We start from the raw sequence: 17,299 nt of genomic DNA on the forward strand, positions 1-17,299 counted from the left end.
CATTCTGGCACTGCTTCCGACTGTCCTTCTAGGTGAAAAACAAACATAAATTCACAAAACTCTGAAGAATATTAATGTCGTGGTTTGGTTTTTTTCTTGTGTTCCACCCTATAAATAAGGCACACTAAAAAAAATATATACATACATTGGTCACCGGATCCAGTGGACAAGCCTTCGCATGGCCTGAACATATACACATGCCTCCAACTGAGATGTCTTTTATAGAATAGTAATACTGTAAGACAAAACAAAAATTGAATTGCTAAGTGGATTCTAAAATGCAGGTGCCAAACTGCAGAATTCATTTCTTGTGACAAAACTGTCAGGTCCTGTTTTATTTCTTTTTTGATCTATTACAAATATAGCAGACAGTGTAATCCAAGCCGTGTCTTGATCAACAGATTCAGGCTGAATGAAAGAAAGGGTGTAAATTGGCACAGTTCCATTTGTTTGAAGTCACAAAAGCCATGTCAATTTATACACAGCATACAAAAACATAAGAATAGGAAAAAGGCTATATGCACCCTGGATAATGGAAAGTCAAATGCTACAGAATTTATTCTCTTCAGAAAGATATGAAAAGGAAAGGGTGTGATGATAGGAAGAGGAGAAAAGCTAGGAAAAAAACCTGTGAAACACCTTTGTTCACCTTAGCCAAGTCTAATTTGGGCATTCACTGAACTGTGGAAAGAATGACTGTTTTTCACTATTGGCCTTTTGAATGATCATGAAACAATCTTTATTACTGAGATTTAAGTACTTTTGACCTGTTTTTCTGCCATTTGACCATTTCTCTTTTTCCTTTGGTGAGGATTAAGAGCTCTAAGCAGAAAGAAGGGTAGAAAGATATTCATAATCTTATATTACAAAACCTGTGAGAAGTGAATCTCATTCATTGTCTTCTGTTTCAGCAAGAATCCTGCAACATGCTCACAGCTGGTTAATCAAACAAAACATACGCTATTTGCAAATTTTTCTATCACAGTGTTCAACCTCTTTATCAGATCATGAATAAATATATCAAACAAAAATGAGAACTCTTATCACTCCTAGTTAAACTTCCAACACAAAGAAAATGTATAATTTGTGGCTACCCTTTGTTTCCTGACAAGGGTGGCAAGTTTCAGTTACTCCTTGATCCTTTGAGGACAGCCTCATGGAGAGATGCCACACAGAAGTTACTGATCTTGGTTTGAGAAAACTGTGCATCATTCTGCACTCACTTTTCATGAGTTTAGAGCAATTTTTCAAGTGCTAAATCAGCTCTGTATTTCTATTCACTTAGAAGCAGATTATTAGGTGTCCACTTACACATAAACACACAGAATTCATGATTAGTGAGGTTCCAATAACTGCACTCAACTGGAAAGGATTCTGGGTTTTTTATTCAAAACAAAATGGCTTGTTCCAAACTTTCAGAAATAGCCAGCACTCTCTATTTAGTGAAGGAAATGGAAATCAGAAATGGGGAACAGAAGAAGCAAATTTTCTTATCACTCAGCCATCTCTGACAAACTAAAGTCAAGAATCATGATACTCCCCCCTTCATAACAGGACTTATTTTTGTTTTGGAAAGTTTAGGTTAGCACTATAATATGATGACCAACAAGATGATGAAGTGATAAAAAAAGAAAAATTAAAGAAAAAGAATATTATATATCCCCCAAACCAGTTTTTGAGAATGCTTAGTAGAAAAATCAAAGAAAGGCAAGAATAATACACAACATTTGATCAGCAGGACAAGAGGGAGATATTGCTTAGAAAGGAAGTAAAGACTGTAGAAAGAAGAGACAGGAGTGTGCACACACAAGGCACAGTGGAGAAGACCAGAGCATGGGCATGGTGTGAGTTTAAATGCTGTATCCATTCTTTTAAGCTAAAGCAAAACAAAAAATGTTTAATGCTACCCTCAATCATATGAAAATGCTAAGTGTTGCACCCAGGCTCTACTACTACTTATTGTAAAATTAGAAATTCTACTCAAAGGGAGTGTTCAAGGCATGTTAAAGGTAGCAAAGGATTGAGTAGCAGAAAAGGTAAGAGATACTAACAGCAAACACTTGCCAAATACCTACATACAAATTTTTGCAGCCAAAGGATCTAGGTGTTTATATTAATAACACCATTAACCAGAAAAGGTAAAATTGTTAATTCTGCTCTAGAAAATATAACAAAATAGAGTGCACAGGGAATTCTTCAACACCAGGATTTTGAAATATAACAACAGGTAATCATCATCTCCCAAAATTCCCTATGGCAAACAAAGCAGGTACAGCACTTACAAATGTAAGAACTTGTACACGCCTTTCTACTGCCTTGCCAGAACTTACCCTCCTTGTAACAATGGGATCAATTTCAGCTGGATCTTTGTGTGCAAACATCATTAAATCAGCATTTAGTGTCCGTATTCTCTGGAATCTCAGGCGAATGAAGCGAGCAGAGGTGAACTCCAGTAATTCACGCGACGGATCATCAGCACTAGGTCGTCCATTAATCAGAGAAGTGTGAATCTGAAGAATTATTAAAGAAGTAAGGAATTAAATTTCATCAATGTTGTCATGATTAGGCCAATAAATATCATTACAGCTGCCGTTTTAATGCATTTGTACATACAGAATAACTTATTTCCTTAGAAAGTAGATTTTCCCAAAAATATTCCACATGTCCACAGACCTCAGCTATGACGAGTCTTGATAATAAAAACATTTAGAGTAAAGGAAACTCATCAACTACAAAAAGACTGCAGCACAAACTGCATATGTGTACCCAGGCCCTAAAACAGTGTCCATGCTGCAGGCAATTCACTTCTCCTCCCCTAGTCTGGAAATAGGTAATCATACAACAAAATGGGCTCAGAAATTTTGAGTTAAGGGAATGTATATTTGGAATGGGATTCAGAATTCAACAGGGGTCAGTTTACACCTCTTAGAGCAATCATCATCAAAAGGCTTTTGAACTTCTGAAATACTAAAAACTACAATGGCTAGATGAGAAAAAAAATCAGCATTTGTAAGCACCTCTCCTTTCCCACTCTCTCTTTACACATCTTCTCCTTTGAATCTTATTCTCAGAAAGGTGAAACAATTTCCTGGGTTGCAACTGTTTTCACCTGGTCCCTGAGGAAAGTCTTTATCACTTCTGAGAACTATGTTTAGTATTTGTTTTTCCAAAGACACTACCACTTTCTGCCTACACTGTAGTTTCTGTAAAGATTACCTCCCCATTTCTCTGCCTTTCATGTAGAAAACTTCCTGGTAAGCTTTGTGGCTCCTTCCTAGAGATTCTCCGACCCAACTGAAGCATCAAGGACAAGGCAACAAAAATAAGATGTCTTCCCTTCCTGTCTTTGTAGCTGATCATGGCACACATTAGCTCTGAATCAACTAAATAAAGCAGATGGGCTGCTACAGAACTGTTCTTGGAAAAGACCTACAAGAAGAAGCATGTCAAGTATAGCAAAATACTGTTAATGAGCACCTAGAGGTAGAGAGGAAAGAAACCATTAATTTTCCTGTATTCTCAAGTGTTAAATTTTAATTGGGGCATTTTTATTACAGGCTGGTACACTGAAAGAATGTTCAGATGCTAAGCCAAATGTGCAGAACATTGGAATGAATAAGAGAATTATTTATTCTCTGCAATGAACATGTGTTGCCTCATACCTCAGCGCTCTTAGCGAGAGGTCAGGCCACACAGTCATTTTCTGTCATTGAACATGGTCATATCGCTGCTGGTTTAGGCAACAGCTGCACTCCAAACACCAGCTGGCACTCACTCAGCAGTGGCTGCCTCACACTGAGGAAAGAGACTGTAAATCTACAGCTCCCAGGAAAGCAGCAGCTCTTGCTTCCTGGAGTTTTTGGAGGTGCTGGATAGACTTACTGAACAACTGCTTTCTTGCATTGCCCATGTGATATTATCAACCATTTATTTCAAAGGCAGATGTCAAGAGGATGGTACCAGGCTCTTTTCAGTGGTGTCAAGACAAGGAGCAATGTCTCTGAACACAAGAAGTTTCACCTCAATATTGAGGAAGAACCTCTTCACATTGACAGTGGCAGAGCACCCGAACAGGGAGGTCACAGAATCTCCCTCTCCAGAGACATTTAAAACTCACCTGGATGCATTCCTGTGTAACCTACTCTGGGTAACAGTGCTCTGGCAGAGGGCTTGGACTAGATGCTCTTCAGAGGTCCCTTACAACCCTAACAATTCTGCAATACTGTGACTTTTACTACCAAGAGGGAAACCCTAAACCTCATCATGTCCAGCATTCTGCTCCACTGTATCTACAGGTATACCAAATCACTGGGAACCACTCTGCCAGGAGCAGCCATCAATTATATCTTGCCTGGGCATGAATCAGAACCTCTGGGTTTCTGCCATTATCTCCAGGAACATGTGATATCACTACCTCCTACTCAGATCGTAACAATGCAGTCACTGAGCTCTGACTCAGTTCTGCTCCTGACTACAAGTAAATAAAGGACACAGTTGGAAACAAACAGAATAAAATGCTATGAAAAAGACATGGTGCAAACAAAAAGTTATAATAGAAACCCCAGAGGAAGCAAGGAGGAGGTCCTGAATGAAAAATGTCTGGCTACAAATAGGACAAAAACACATGACCAGAGAACTGCTTAAGTCCCTGGTGAAAACAGAGAGAACATGTGTGGAAAGAAAACTTCAAAAGAAGCCTGAAGAAGGTGGCAATAAGTCAGGTGGAAATTGACAGATCTTCCCAAAAGGAGGAGAATTTTAGCAAAAACACATGCTTAAAGACTTTTTTGCATAATATTTACTGGTGTGCAAGGAAATATATTTCTTCAGAGCATTTTTTCACACCATTACTGTCTTCCCTTAAAACAGGATCCAAGAGATTTCTTTTATACAGCCAGCAAACATACATGGGTTACGGTTTAAAGCAACAGAATACTAAACACTGAACTTTGATATTCCACAGATAAAGAAGAAATAAATCTAAAGCAGTGCCTTGCTCAATCTGATAGAAGAAAACCATGGTGATAAACAGCATGGCAATCTGACTATCTCTTCAAAAAGACAAAAAGATTTTGGGGGGTGGGAGGGAGAAAGATGCAGGTGAAATCCCACATATGAAAAGAAGTAAGCTCCCACAACAAAAGTATTAATCACAGTGAAAGTATTAATCATAGACACAGTTTGGCCACAAATGACAATCACAAGTTGACAATCAGCAGTCACACCTTTTGATTATTTTTAAAACAACAAATTTAGTCTTCAGACACTGATGGGGGGGAAAAAAATCCACCTCCTTGAAATGGTAGTTTTACAGAACTAAAACATAAATTAACAAAATAAAACCAGAGATATTGATTTTAGAAGAGACCTTATTTTTGAAAGGATTTATCTGCCAGCAGTTCATCTATTTGGCAAGGTTAATCTATTAAGATGATGACTTCCATTTATGTTATTTTGAAACTTTAAATGTTTCACAATTTCATTTTAAAGCAAAAAACAATTAAGCTCACATAATTATTGAAATGTAGCTATGTCCTGAGTCAAATATTGCAGCTGCTCAAGTATGTACAGCAAAATGACACTGAGACTAGAAAATTCAAAACTGGATAGCTTTATCAAAATTAATCTGAAGTGAAAATTTTACACTAGCAAAATTAATGACTAAATTATTTCTCCTCCTATAAACATCTGTGATGAAATCACTCATTTCTTCCTAGAAACATTTAGAATCAACTTGAAAACTGTCCAAGTTGTTCCTCTCCTTGAAAAGAGAATAAGGAAGAAATTAAGAATACTTTAGGAACATCTGTCATTAATCAGAAAAACTCAGCAAGAATCCTAATTTAAAGAAGTTTGAATAGGTTTAGATTTACAATGTTTTCAATATGAGTCTTCCAATGAGACATCACTGAGTTTTTCCAGAGCACAGTTACTCTTTTCATCTCCCTCCACCATCTTGCACCTGTTTTCAGACACTGTTCCCAGGACAGCACATTTTCAGTCAAGACTCTATTGTGGCCCCTGCCCTCCAAGTATTTTTGAATTGGACTTGAAAACTGTCCCAATTAACACAATCCTCCCTAAGCATCTACACCAATGCCATGTAAGATCATCACAGTACTTCACATACAGCTCCTGTGAAGATTAGCCCCCCTTCCACACCGCAGCCACGGTGCTGATGGCCTGTGTTGGCTGTGCACATGCTGCATCATGAGCCACTCCACACCTCTACAGCAAAGATCTAAAGCTGAGTCTTCCAGGAAAATATTAATACCTCAATCCACCCACTAGGTTGCTATGAATTGGATAATCCACGTCCCCATGAGGAAACAACGGCGATTTTTTTTTTCAGGTTTTATGCACAACTTTTATTTACCATTTCCAAGACTGAAATAATAATCTTAATTGTCGACTCTAAATGAAAGCTACTCAGTTTTCAACTAAAGAAAACTTCTCCTTAACAAGGCATTTGTCCATGACTGTATTCCAACAAATGGAATCTTTTGGAATCTCCAACAGAGGCCAGAAGAAAACAGTTATGAAGGACTATAAGAAACAGAGCATTTAGGCACTGATCCCTCTAATACAATATGATCACTTCCTCTGACTAATCGGTCTAAAGGCTTTCTGAGCCACAGTGTGAATCTGAGTCATAGAGTTTAATACCTACCAGTTACCCTTTTCTGCATTATAGTTCTACCCCCTTTTTCAACTGTTGTGTTTTTCATCACTGTATACACTTGTCCCAGTGTGAAGAAATGAGCTTCTTAAAAAACTCAAAAACAACAAAAATAACTGGCTCTGGTGGGGTTGTTTGCTTGTTTGTTTTCTTTTTCCTTTTAAACCTGGAAATCATAACTATTTCATTGAAAGCATTCTAATTTTTCATCTGAGAAAATTGTGAGCAGTCATCATCTTTTAATTTTTAAAATTCAGTATGATGATAAAACAACTTTTTCTTATTTGAGAACTGTGGAGAATGTTGCAAGTTCTCTACTCTGAAGAGAATTTAGTCTAAGACTAAAGCCCATCAGCATTCATGCATAATTCTTTGTTTATTCTTACACGCATTACTTTGCTTTTAGCAATACTCATGTTCATACAGTACTTTTCATGTAGTATCATAAGCTGCTAATAGAATGAATTATCTTGAATTTTGCATTATCAACAAATGTTGCTATTACACAGTTTTCTGATTTTTTGGCTTGCCTGCAAGAATGCTGAACAACAGGGACACTACCAAATATATTCAAAGGATATCTCAAGTACATTAGAATCTCTGGACCATGTCAGTACCAAAGGACCTATCCAGCTCTGCCCCATACAGCATCCAAACCAGTATGCTAACAGTAAGATGAAGGCAAGCATACATAATACTTCCTCAGGGATTTGCTGAGCTATAAGTACTTTCTATATATCTGGTAAGCCTCAAAGGATTTCCATAAACTCAGCCTCACCTTAAATCCAAGCCACCTCTCAATATCTACACTATTACTTAATTAGGATTTTCTCATCTCATTTACATGTTGTAGGGAAAGAGATCCTTGTTTTGCTGGTTTTAGATCACCTCATACTAAATTCACTTAGTACTTCCAGTTCTGAAATTGGAACAAAGAAATGTGTCTTTCTACCAGCTCTATTCTTAATTTCATTTCTTTATTACTAATTAGTTCTCAACAGGTATCAGCCTTCCAGATCTGCAGTTTCCTTGGATGATGAACAAATGCTACCAAAAAAAGTGTTTCATTTGAAACTCCATGCTTCACAGTTATTGAGAATGCCTGACAGTGAGGAGTTAAATAATAACTGTTATAATTCACCTATTTTAGCCTTGAGTTCCCTTTCATTATTCAATTTATCCATTTTTCTGCACCTCTTCAGTTAACAACCTAGTTTGCAATTGTTTCTCCAACTCCTCTCCTGTAAATAATGTTTCCAGTGCAGAAACTTTCATGACAGTCTTTATAGAAAAAACCTGATTCAAATCATTAATTTAGTTTTTCAGCGATGACCTTATCTTTCTTGAACGCTCTTTGATCATCTCTCAGCCCACCAATTCCCTGGCAGATTTCCTGAATCTGAAGTGTCTGAAAAAAGGTTTATTTCAACTCAGTCACTCAGAATCTTTTTCACATCTTTATTGCAGTTTAACATTTCATTTGCTGGAAATTATTTTCTTACCTCTTTGCCTCATTTTCAGGAAAAGATATGATGTCCATTTACAAATATTACTAGTTAATTTTGATATCTGTTATCTTTCCTTGGTTTATGCTTTAAACATTCTGTATGATTTCTGGGACCATTCTAAAATGTAGCATGTGTGTGTGTGTAATTGCATAATTATTTGACAGTTAATTACTCAGACCAAGATCTGTGCTCAGTTTTCAACTAAACCACGTGTTCCTTTACTAGCTGTACCAAGAACATTCAGGTTTTAAGAGATGCTTTTTTGCACTACATTTTATTGTGACACCTAGAGAGTCTGCCAGAGGGCTGTAGAAGGTTGACATTATATTCTTAGCCCTTCCTTCAGCAAGAGCAGCTCAGTGCCACACCTCTGGGAAGTTGCTGATACAACATCAAAGCAAAGCTTTCCCAGTTTAGGTGCTGAATTTTAGTTCACAGAGATCTAATACACCATTTAATAACATAAGAAATTCAGCAGAAATAAAATCTATAGTTCCTCTCCTCTATAAGTCACTCAGTCATTCCTAAACAGCTCCTTGTTTCTGTCATGCTTATAATTTTCCCAACACCCTTCAAAGGCTGGTATTAACAACCAAGTTAACCTTTCTCAGTTGCTTCATCTGGATACTGGACAGCAAATACTTGGATCCATCCAATCCTACCTTCTGTAAAAAGACACCTGAAAGGGCTTGCAGTGTGCTCCAGCCAGGTGATGATGAGACCTATGGCTAGAATTTCACAACACATTTCACTGGGTTTCTGCCAATGAAGAAGTGACAGACAGTCTAAGAAACTTTTTGCTATTTTTGGCAGTAAAAAAACCTCATATACTGATAAACAAGGACTTATCTAGGCTTTACTTGTAATGAGTCTTCAGGACAGAAGAAAGTATTACCCTACACCTCACCAAATACTTCTTAAATGTTAGCAAAATCTCCCTGGGACTTCTCAAGCCTAAGAGATCCTGCCCTCTCAGCCCCTAGCTACAGGACTGACTGTCTAAGTCCTCATTTGTCTTCCCAAACATTTCCTGGACTTGTTCCAACATGGCCATATCTATTACTGAGGAGCCCAGAACAGGACTCAGCTCTCCAGGTGTGCTCACATCACCTCCCTCAACCTGCTGGTGACTGTCTGACTAAAGCAGCCCAAGATATTCTTGGCTTTCATTGCCTGCAAGAGCACCTTGCTGGCTTATGTAGAGTACACCCCCACTCCCACTCAGCCTCCTCCCAATGCTCCTGGGTTATGTAGGCACAGCTGGCTCACATCTCATTCAACAGAGCTCTCAGTCCACTACAGACTACCAGGAACTAAATTGTCATGTAGCTGCCCATCTTCAGGCAAAGAAGAGGCCCCTCTCCTGGTGTCAGAAGTCACCAGTTTGCAGTTTTCACCATCATGGCAGTCTCCATTTCTGAACCAATAGGCACAGACCCTGCCCACCTCTCTTGTTTTGAACAGTTGCAGCTTCAGGCTGCAGAGTGCCAGATAAAACTTAGTTACTCACTTTTGTCACCTCTGATGCTGTGCACTCTACTGGATGTCTACTGACATCCTTCTGCAGTCCTTATCTTGGTGACACAAATACCCAAACATGTCACCTGTACTGAGGGCAAGGACACTCCCTCTTTCTCCCTCAACCTCAGCAAGGTCCCAGACAGTTGTCACAGTCTCAGAGGTTAAAATCTGCATCCTGGTTCTGGAATTCAGCCTGAGCTGAGGGCTCTGCTGTACTGGAAGTCGAGGAAGCCAGTGCTGAGGATTGTGCCCAGACTGTGCCTCACCACCATGGCTGAGCACTAAAACCACTCTTTCCACCTCTCCTGTGTGTGTTTCTGGCATAAACTCATATGCAGACATTCATCATGTTAGCTGTCACTGTCATTAATGCAACAGTAAAAACGCTGCCATTTGGCATTAATGTATATTATCAACTGCTGAGTTATTTAAAATTAACACAATTTAACAAAGTTTTAAAGAATTTTATGTATGTACCATGTTCTCATACAAATTTTAAATAGTCATGCATGAATCCAAGTGGTGTATTTTTCTACTTAAAGCTTTGGTATTTGAAGCCCATTACTTTGCCAAGCAATTTGAGTGCAATCAATCTCAAGCTGTTTGTAGGATATAAAAACCCCCAGCTGTGTGGCAGGGAGTTTTTATGCTCACTTTCTTTTCAAGAAAACAGCACCACTAGCCAATACACTTTTCACTGATGATAAACTGAAAGACTTAATTTTTTCATAAAAAGAGAAAGCTACTTACTGTAATTTGTTACAAGGATGGATTGGTAACATCATCCTACAACAATTTTTGGCTAGTAGTGGTAAAGAACTCCCTTTGTTCAAATACTCAGTAGTTAATTTTGTACATCATATCAAGACTGAGGGCTTCAACCTTGGCACTCTGTGCAAGGCAGTGGTCTGACCCTAAACTATTGGCAAGAAAGGTGAGTGTCTCCCTAAAATCTGATCTCTGAGAGCAGCATACAGGAAAGAAAAGTTCCTGTCCTGCAAAAAAGATCTTGCAACTTGATAATCAGGAGTGGAGAAGACAAAAATGTCAGCATTAAAATGATCTAATGGGACAAGTACATCAAGATTTACATTCTCAAGTTATGCAAGCACATCAGTATGGAGATGAACAATGTTGAAAATAAATTTTTCAACAGGTGATTCAGTAGCTCTCATAATTCTCCTATCCAATACTGTCTTTAATTATCTGTTGCAAATAGCTCATTTGCATCAGATGGAAAATTACTGCTGATTAATTAATCTCTTGGTATCTTATATTTAATCCCTAAAGATGAAGTTTCTGTGAGCTTTCTTAGTGCAAGACCTAATCTATCATTACAGTTGATTTCACAACTAGAATAGTAGATGGAAGCATATGCCAGAACTCAGCATCCAATTTTTCTTCATAAGTACGTATTTATAATAATTGTGTATAAGAAATGGTATATTTGGAAAATTTTGTTATATTTCTAATAAACAACTCACTATCTCAATAAATTAGTGGTTTAGTAAGTGAAAGCACAACTCCCTTCTGTGCCTCACTAATGATTGCAAGAGCTACTTGAAATGCAATGCTTAAACTTGCATTAAAATGTCAAGGGCTATGCATGTCAGATTGTATCTCAACTAATTCATTCCCCCTAAGAATACAGGCAAATGTCAGTTTAACAAACTGTTTAGCAAATACCATTGTGTCATTGACAACTATACCCTACAGCTTCAGCTAAACAGGGCTTCATTGCTTCAGTTTTGATTAACTTGCTTTTGTCATTTTTTCTTTACAATTTCACTTGCCTGTTCAAGCCACTGCTTTTTTATGGGTCCTGAAAGTCTCGTGCTTGTCATTTTTGGACAAAAAACAATTTGTCAAAGACATCATCTTGCATACTTGTAAACAGTCTGCTCATTGTCAAATAAATGGTTATTAATGAATCATAGAATAATAAGAAATTTGATTACCTTGAAGGTATGTTTATATAATGTTAAGTTTTTATTTTCTTGTTGTAACCATCTTATGGAAGTGGAAACCAAGCTGTAGTTTAAGCAACACTTATGTCTACCACAGTCTGTGTGATGCAAGGCCTGGCATACTGTACACAACCATGATGGTTTGTGCTCTACTGGCTCTTCTAAGTGTACTTAGAAGTCAGACTTCATCACTTAAGACAGCAAAAAGGTAGTTGGTGTTGATGCAACTGTAGCTGCAAAGCAGTTTTGAAAATTATGCTAATCTGAGTTCTGATCAAGCAGAGGTGAAATACCTAGGCATTATTGAGTTAAACATGGTCACCTCTTGGCTTAAAGGATGAAATCTAGCGGTCTGTTGAACATTCTCTAAAAGCAGTCAAACAGCACAACATTAATATCCAAATTATGCTATTTTTAAAGAAGGCACTGAAGCAAGATAACATTACAGAAAATGTGTATTTCTTTACTACTTTTCAAAGCAGTACACCTCTTTTTGGACAGTGATCATAAATGAGACAAGTAATTGCAAATAAATAAAAAGGAAAATTATGTTTTCTCAGACATTATAATCAAAAGCATTCTGATCCTCAGATTTAACTAAAATGTTTCTAATGTCTGTCAAACCAAACAATATTTTTTAAAACTCACCTAAAAAACACCCATCCCCACTTTCCTACAAAGATTTTATTATTTCCCTTATTCGTTGTATGATTATCCTAAAAACTCATAGCACTTCACACTACATTTTTCCTCCTGAATGAGATACTGTGGAATTACAGACAAATTACTGCCAGTTCAGTATTGTGACCAGCAGAAAGAAAATCCACAGGAACTTTTAACAGCTGTAAGCAGTTGCAAATGGCTGCCAAAAACAACTGCTGATGTAAAAGAGGGAGAATGTGAGGATTTAAGCTGTTCAAACAGTAAACAAGTACATCTGCTCCTGAATGTTATCATTACATAAACTGTGGTAATGTGCTTTACATTGATGCAGCATTCCTTTATTGAACCACAACTCTGAAGAATTTTAGAGTGGAGCAATTTTAACACAAGTTTTCTGAGTTTTTTTTTTTTTTTGTGATGGAAATCTATGTGTGGAAAAGTTCATTACAATTACTGTATAGTGTTGGAATGAAAGCTCTAGCAAAACCTGTGTCATGTCATTTGGAATATAAACCGATGAATGCTTTTGAAAACCAAGTGGGATCCCCATGAATGAGAAGCATTCATTTCCTTTAAAACCATTTCTAATGATTTAAAAAGAAAGAATTAATAGGACGTTCAGTTGTAGAATACAAGAAACTTTGATACCTCCCCAACTCTGAACTTCAGACTTTGGAGATACTTTACAGCAGCTACTAGAAAAAAAGTCGGGGGAGGGAAAAAATCCATTCCTAAGTAGCAGTGAATGAACAGTCCAGGCCAAGAATGTAATCAGAAATCTTCTGTAAAACACAGGAGATTAAAGAATTACATGCATGAAATGCACTTTTTGTTCTTTACTCCAATTGTGATTAATTGTTGGAAAGTTACAAAAATAGCGCTTATATTAATTACAAAAAGCTACACTTGGCAGGGTTTTGTCAAACTTTGCAATGTTTGTCTGCATTTTTCAGATTTCAGTTATGATATGTGACATAAAATTACTTCTATAGTCAACTAGTGCACTGGTTTTGGCTGGAACAGAGTTAATTTTCTTCACAGTACCCTGTGTGCGGCTGTGCAAACAGGGTTGAGGACACAGAGATATTCCAGCTACTGCTGAGCAGCACTTGCACAGCACCAAGACCCTTTTAGCTGCTCACCCTGCCTCCCTAGGTGAGGAGCATGGGGGTGCTTAAGGGGTCAGGAGGGGACACAGCTGGGACAGCTGACCACAGGGATATCCCCCACAACGTGATCACAAATAAAAGTCGGGGAACAAATCTGCCAAGGCCTTTAAACTGTTCTTTTGGATCTGTTCTTCCTTCAGAAGAGCCTCCAACTTCTTAAACAAAGGAAAGCTCTACTGTGGCTACTTTGTTATGTTCCTCCATAGGAAGCTCAAGCCACAGAACCCACCTGTTATGGATTTGCTGTCCTTGGCACTCCTATTACATCTCATTTGGCTATCAGCTTTATAATTCTCATATGTTTGAAAATGCTTCTCTTTGAATGTTTTAGGCCTTCAGTACAGACATTTCTTTGGTAGGAAACGGCAGCACTTGGGTTCTTGACTTCTTTTTCCTTACAGTGTTTTTATATTAATTTGCAAAATTCCTATTTTCCTTGCTTTTATATGACATCTTTCAGTTTCTAATGCTTATTTATACTCAGGTATTTTATGCTGCTACCTGTTTTGATACTCTAAGATCTATTTTTTTTCAAAACAGCATTCAAACTCCTACAAATTTTTAAAGGAAACAAAAATATATTTCCACCCTCAGGGACTGGTTTATTGTTTTTTACTCTTTCAAATTTTCTTAACATTAAATAGTGAGACTATTATTGTCATTTTACAGAAGAGTGTTTAAATAATAGTATTTTGATCTATCCTGCCTTGCACATCTTCTCACAACATTTTGAATTGCATCCCCTATTCTTAGTTGTGCCAGTATATTGCTTTCTGAAACATTCAAAGGGATTTAAAAATCACCCTTGGTGACTTTCCAGCCTATGAGAAGCCAACAATAGCTCTGGTTTTCACTATAGTGGTTTTTTTGCCTTAATTTTTTGCTTCAGAGCCTCCTTATGTATTCTCACCATCTTGATTAAGTAGTATTGCAGTCCTAACTTTTCCTACTCTTCCTCAGGCATGATACACCAATTTTCTGACAGAGACAGTCTGTCTTGACCCCAGACCTCAATCAAATAATTTGATTTTTGATTAATTTGAATTTTGAGTAACTCGTCCAATGGTCCATAGTGCTTACTTGACTAACTTCTATTGAATTTCTGTGACATTTACCATTTAAACTGAAAATTCCAGGCAGACTACATCATTTTTGTCTTTTCTCTACAATTTCTTTGCACTGACATTGAAAGCATACCTACATTTGGCCTCAGGTTGACATATCCATATCTCTCTGCTTCAATGAGATTTCAGTAATTAAAGTTATTCCTTCACATAGTCCACCCAGATTTTAACAAATTCCTCTTTAAAAAAAAAAAAAAAATGACAATTTCGCAATTATTTTGCCCAGTAATTTTGCACGGTAACAACCAATTTAAAAAAAACCAAGAAAACAAACAAAGCCCCCAAAACCAAAAAACAGACAAACAAAAAACCCTACCCACAATGGATCTTCAGTTCCTCTAATCAAACAGAAGACCAAAAATCCTTATCAAATACCCACTACTCTTGTATTGCTGACAGAATGAAATCTATTGCTGTCCAAAAATCTGCTACCAAACCCAGCAAGAGAAATTCGGGTCATTCGAGTAAATAACAACACTTAAGCATACAAGTTCCCTTTGGAATGCTGACAAAGTACTTTGAGTTATAAAATACATTTACAGGCATGAATCCTCCTTTTAAAATTTGGAAAATTTATCACATATCTACATAAAGACATGCAATATCTCTTTTCAGCAGTGGTCAATAAACAATGGATCCTAAAAAAAAAAGATAAATAATCTAATCTATTTGACTTCAAACTGAAAGACTAGTCTGGATATTATGTTTTTTGCATATTATAACTTCATTACTTAAGTGTTATGATTCATATAATTAATCAGTTTTTCTTCTCTTCCAATAAATGGTAGAAATTACAACATCAGTTTTTGCTCCGTGAGAAGATGTGCCAAGACAGAAAAGTGAGCTGTCTAACTACACAAAAGAAACTTTCATTCCAAGTTGGCCCACACAGATGTACCAATAAATATCCTGTCTCTTTTTTTGACAATAGTGGGAGGCTACAACACTACTTATACTCAGCTTTCCACATGTTTTTCCTCTTTGCAGCACAATTAAAAAGTATATTTCATATTTTACATCCATTCTCTTTTTCGGTAGTATTAAATACCAGAAACTCAAGTTCAGTATGAACTATTAACTTGAAAATATTATTTAAGTTTCCTTTTTCCTAGGCAAAAATTAGCAGTGAATACTGCTATAATGTCATTCTGAAGTTATCAAATTGTAAAATTTGTTGTAGAAGCTTTGTATAAATTATTGCAAAAACAATTCTCATCATGCATAAGAAAATAAATTAAATTGTCTTAAATTGTGTTTTTAATACTTTCCTATGATACTGAGCACATACCTCAAATGTTTACTTTGCCTTTCCCTTTCAGATATCTTTCAATGTCTATTAGAAAAACAGGAGATGTTAATTTTACATTAATGAGGCAATATACCATTTTGTAAACAGTATTTAAGATGTTTCCATTTGTTTGGTAGCCATTTGTTAAAGTTCTTTTTTTTCTCAGATCAGATACTCAAGCATAGTTGTACTAAGCCAAATAATATTTAAAAAAAAAAAAAAGACAAAAATCCAAATGCAAAAAAATGAAGTAGAACCAAATCTTTGTCCAAACCTCTAATCTGATTATTTGTTTTTGTAAACCATTTCTTTCTAAGTTATTCTAAATGGAAATTTTTGGAGCAGCAGAAAGCTTATGTGCCCAAATTCTGGAGGAAAATCAATATTCTATTCCTTCTTGGTTGACACAAGTAACCTTCTAAGCTGCTACATCTTTTCAAAGCACTTGAAAAGGAAGACTTATAAGTTATCACCGTCACTTCACTGAGAGCAATCATATACAAATGGTATCAAAAAAATCTAGAAATATATTTTAAAAAAATGGTATCCAAAACCATAGCTTGAGTAGAAGTCTTCCTGAAACTGCTGTAGCCAGAAGGTGGGGGTGGGAGGGGAAGCAAAGAAAATATAAATCAAAACCAATAGGGAGAGCAAAATATGAATAATCCAAGAGTGTTAAGCAAGGACTGTTCAATCTCTGAAGTGATGCAACACTGAATGAGAATGACAGCCTTTATGGCAGACTTGATCTGAAAGTTACTTTGACTTCAGTGGGAAGATCTTTAATAACAATCATCATTTACCTGCAGATCCTGTTGGTTGTCCCTAGTACTAATCACTGCAACAAACTGACTGTGCATTTTAAGATGGAAAATTAGAATGAGAGAGATGCTATACTGGATGGGACTGGATTTCAGTCCAGAGAAAACCTAACTCATTATTTCTTAGAAAATGAAACTATACTCAAAGTATACTAAAAACTTGGGAAGTGGAACATCTTGGATGCAGGGATTGCATCTGATAAGATCACTACTTGCTGAAGCTTTCTTCTGCGTTCTAGGCAAAGAACTGTCACATGCACCCCATTCACAGTTTTCTGAAGTTTATTTTCATTGTCTTTGCATTTAATAAAAATGAAATGACCAAATAAATGTTTTCATTTTGCATCACATGGAACAATTCATGCCAATCACAATAAAAACTTCCTTTCCTCGTTTAGGGAAAAAAATCTGAATTGCTTAAAATTATTGTTATTCTCCCTCTTCAGATGTCAAGCTGAAAAAAGTTGATCCTTATTTTGGATTCTGAGTCAGACTGCATTCATTAGTCTCTGCCTAATGTCATTGTCTAAACTGAGATACTGGAAATAGAATTCACTTA

General features: G+C 36.7%; 1 protein-coding gene across 1 annotated transcript in view; it reads right to left on the minus strand.

The window, feature by feature from the left end:
* Nucleotides 1-17,299, minus strand: part of LAMA2 (laminin subunit alpha 2) — a 290,666-nt gene that overhangs the window by 218,998 nt on the left and 54,369 nt on the right. The window contains exons 5-6 of the mRNA XM_033055719.1: nucleotides 2,331-2,510; nucleotides 146-235 (exon numbers count right to left, since the gene is read on the minus strand). Coding sequence (XP_032911610.1) covers nucleotides 146-235; nucleotides 2,331-2,510 — 270 coding nt within the window. The remainder of the gene's footprint in view (nucleotides 1-145; nucleotides 236-2,330; nucleotides 2,511-17,299) is intronic.

Source organism: Catharus ustulatus, chromosome 3 (genome assembly GCF_009819885.2).
Source record: "Catharus ustulatus isolate bCatUst1 chromosome 3, bCatUst1.pri.v2, whole genome shotgun sequence".
Lineage (NCBI taxonomy): Eukaryota > Metazoa > Chordata > Aves > Passeriformes > Turdidae > Catharus > Catharus ustulatus.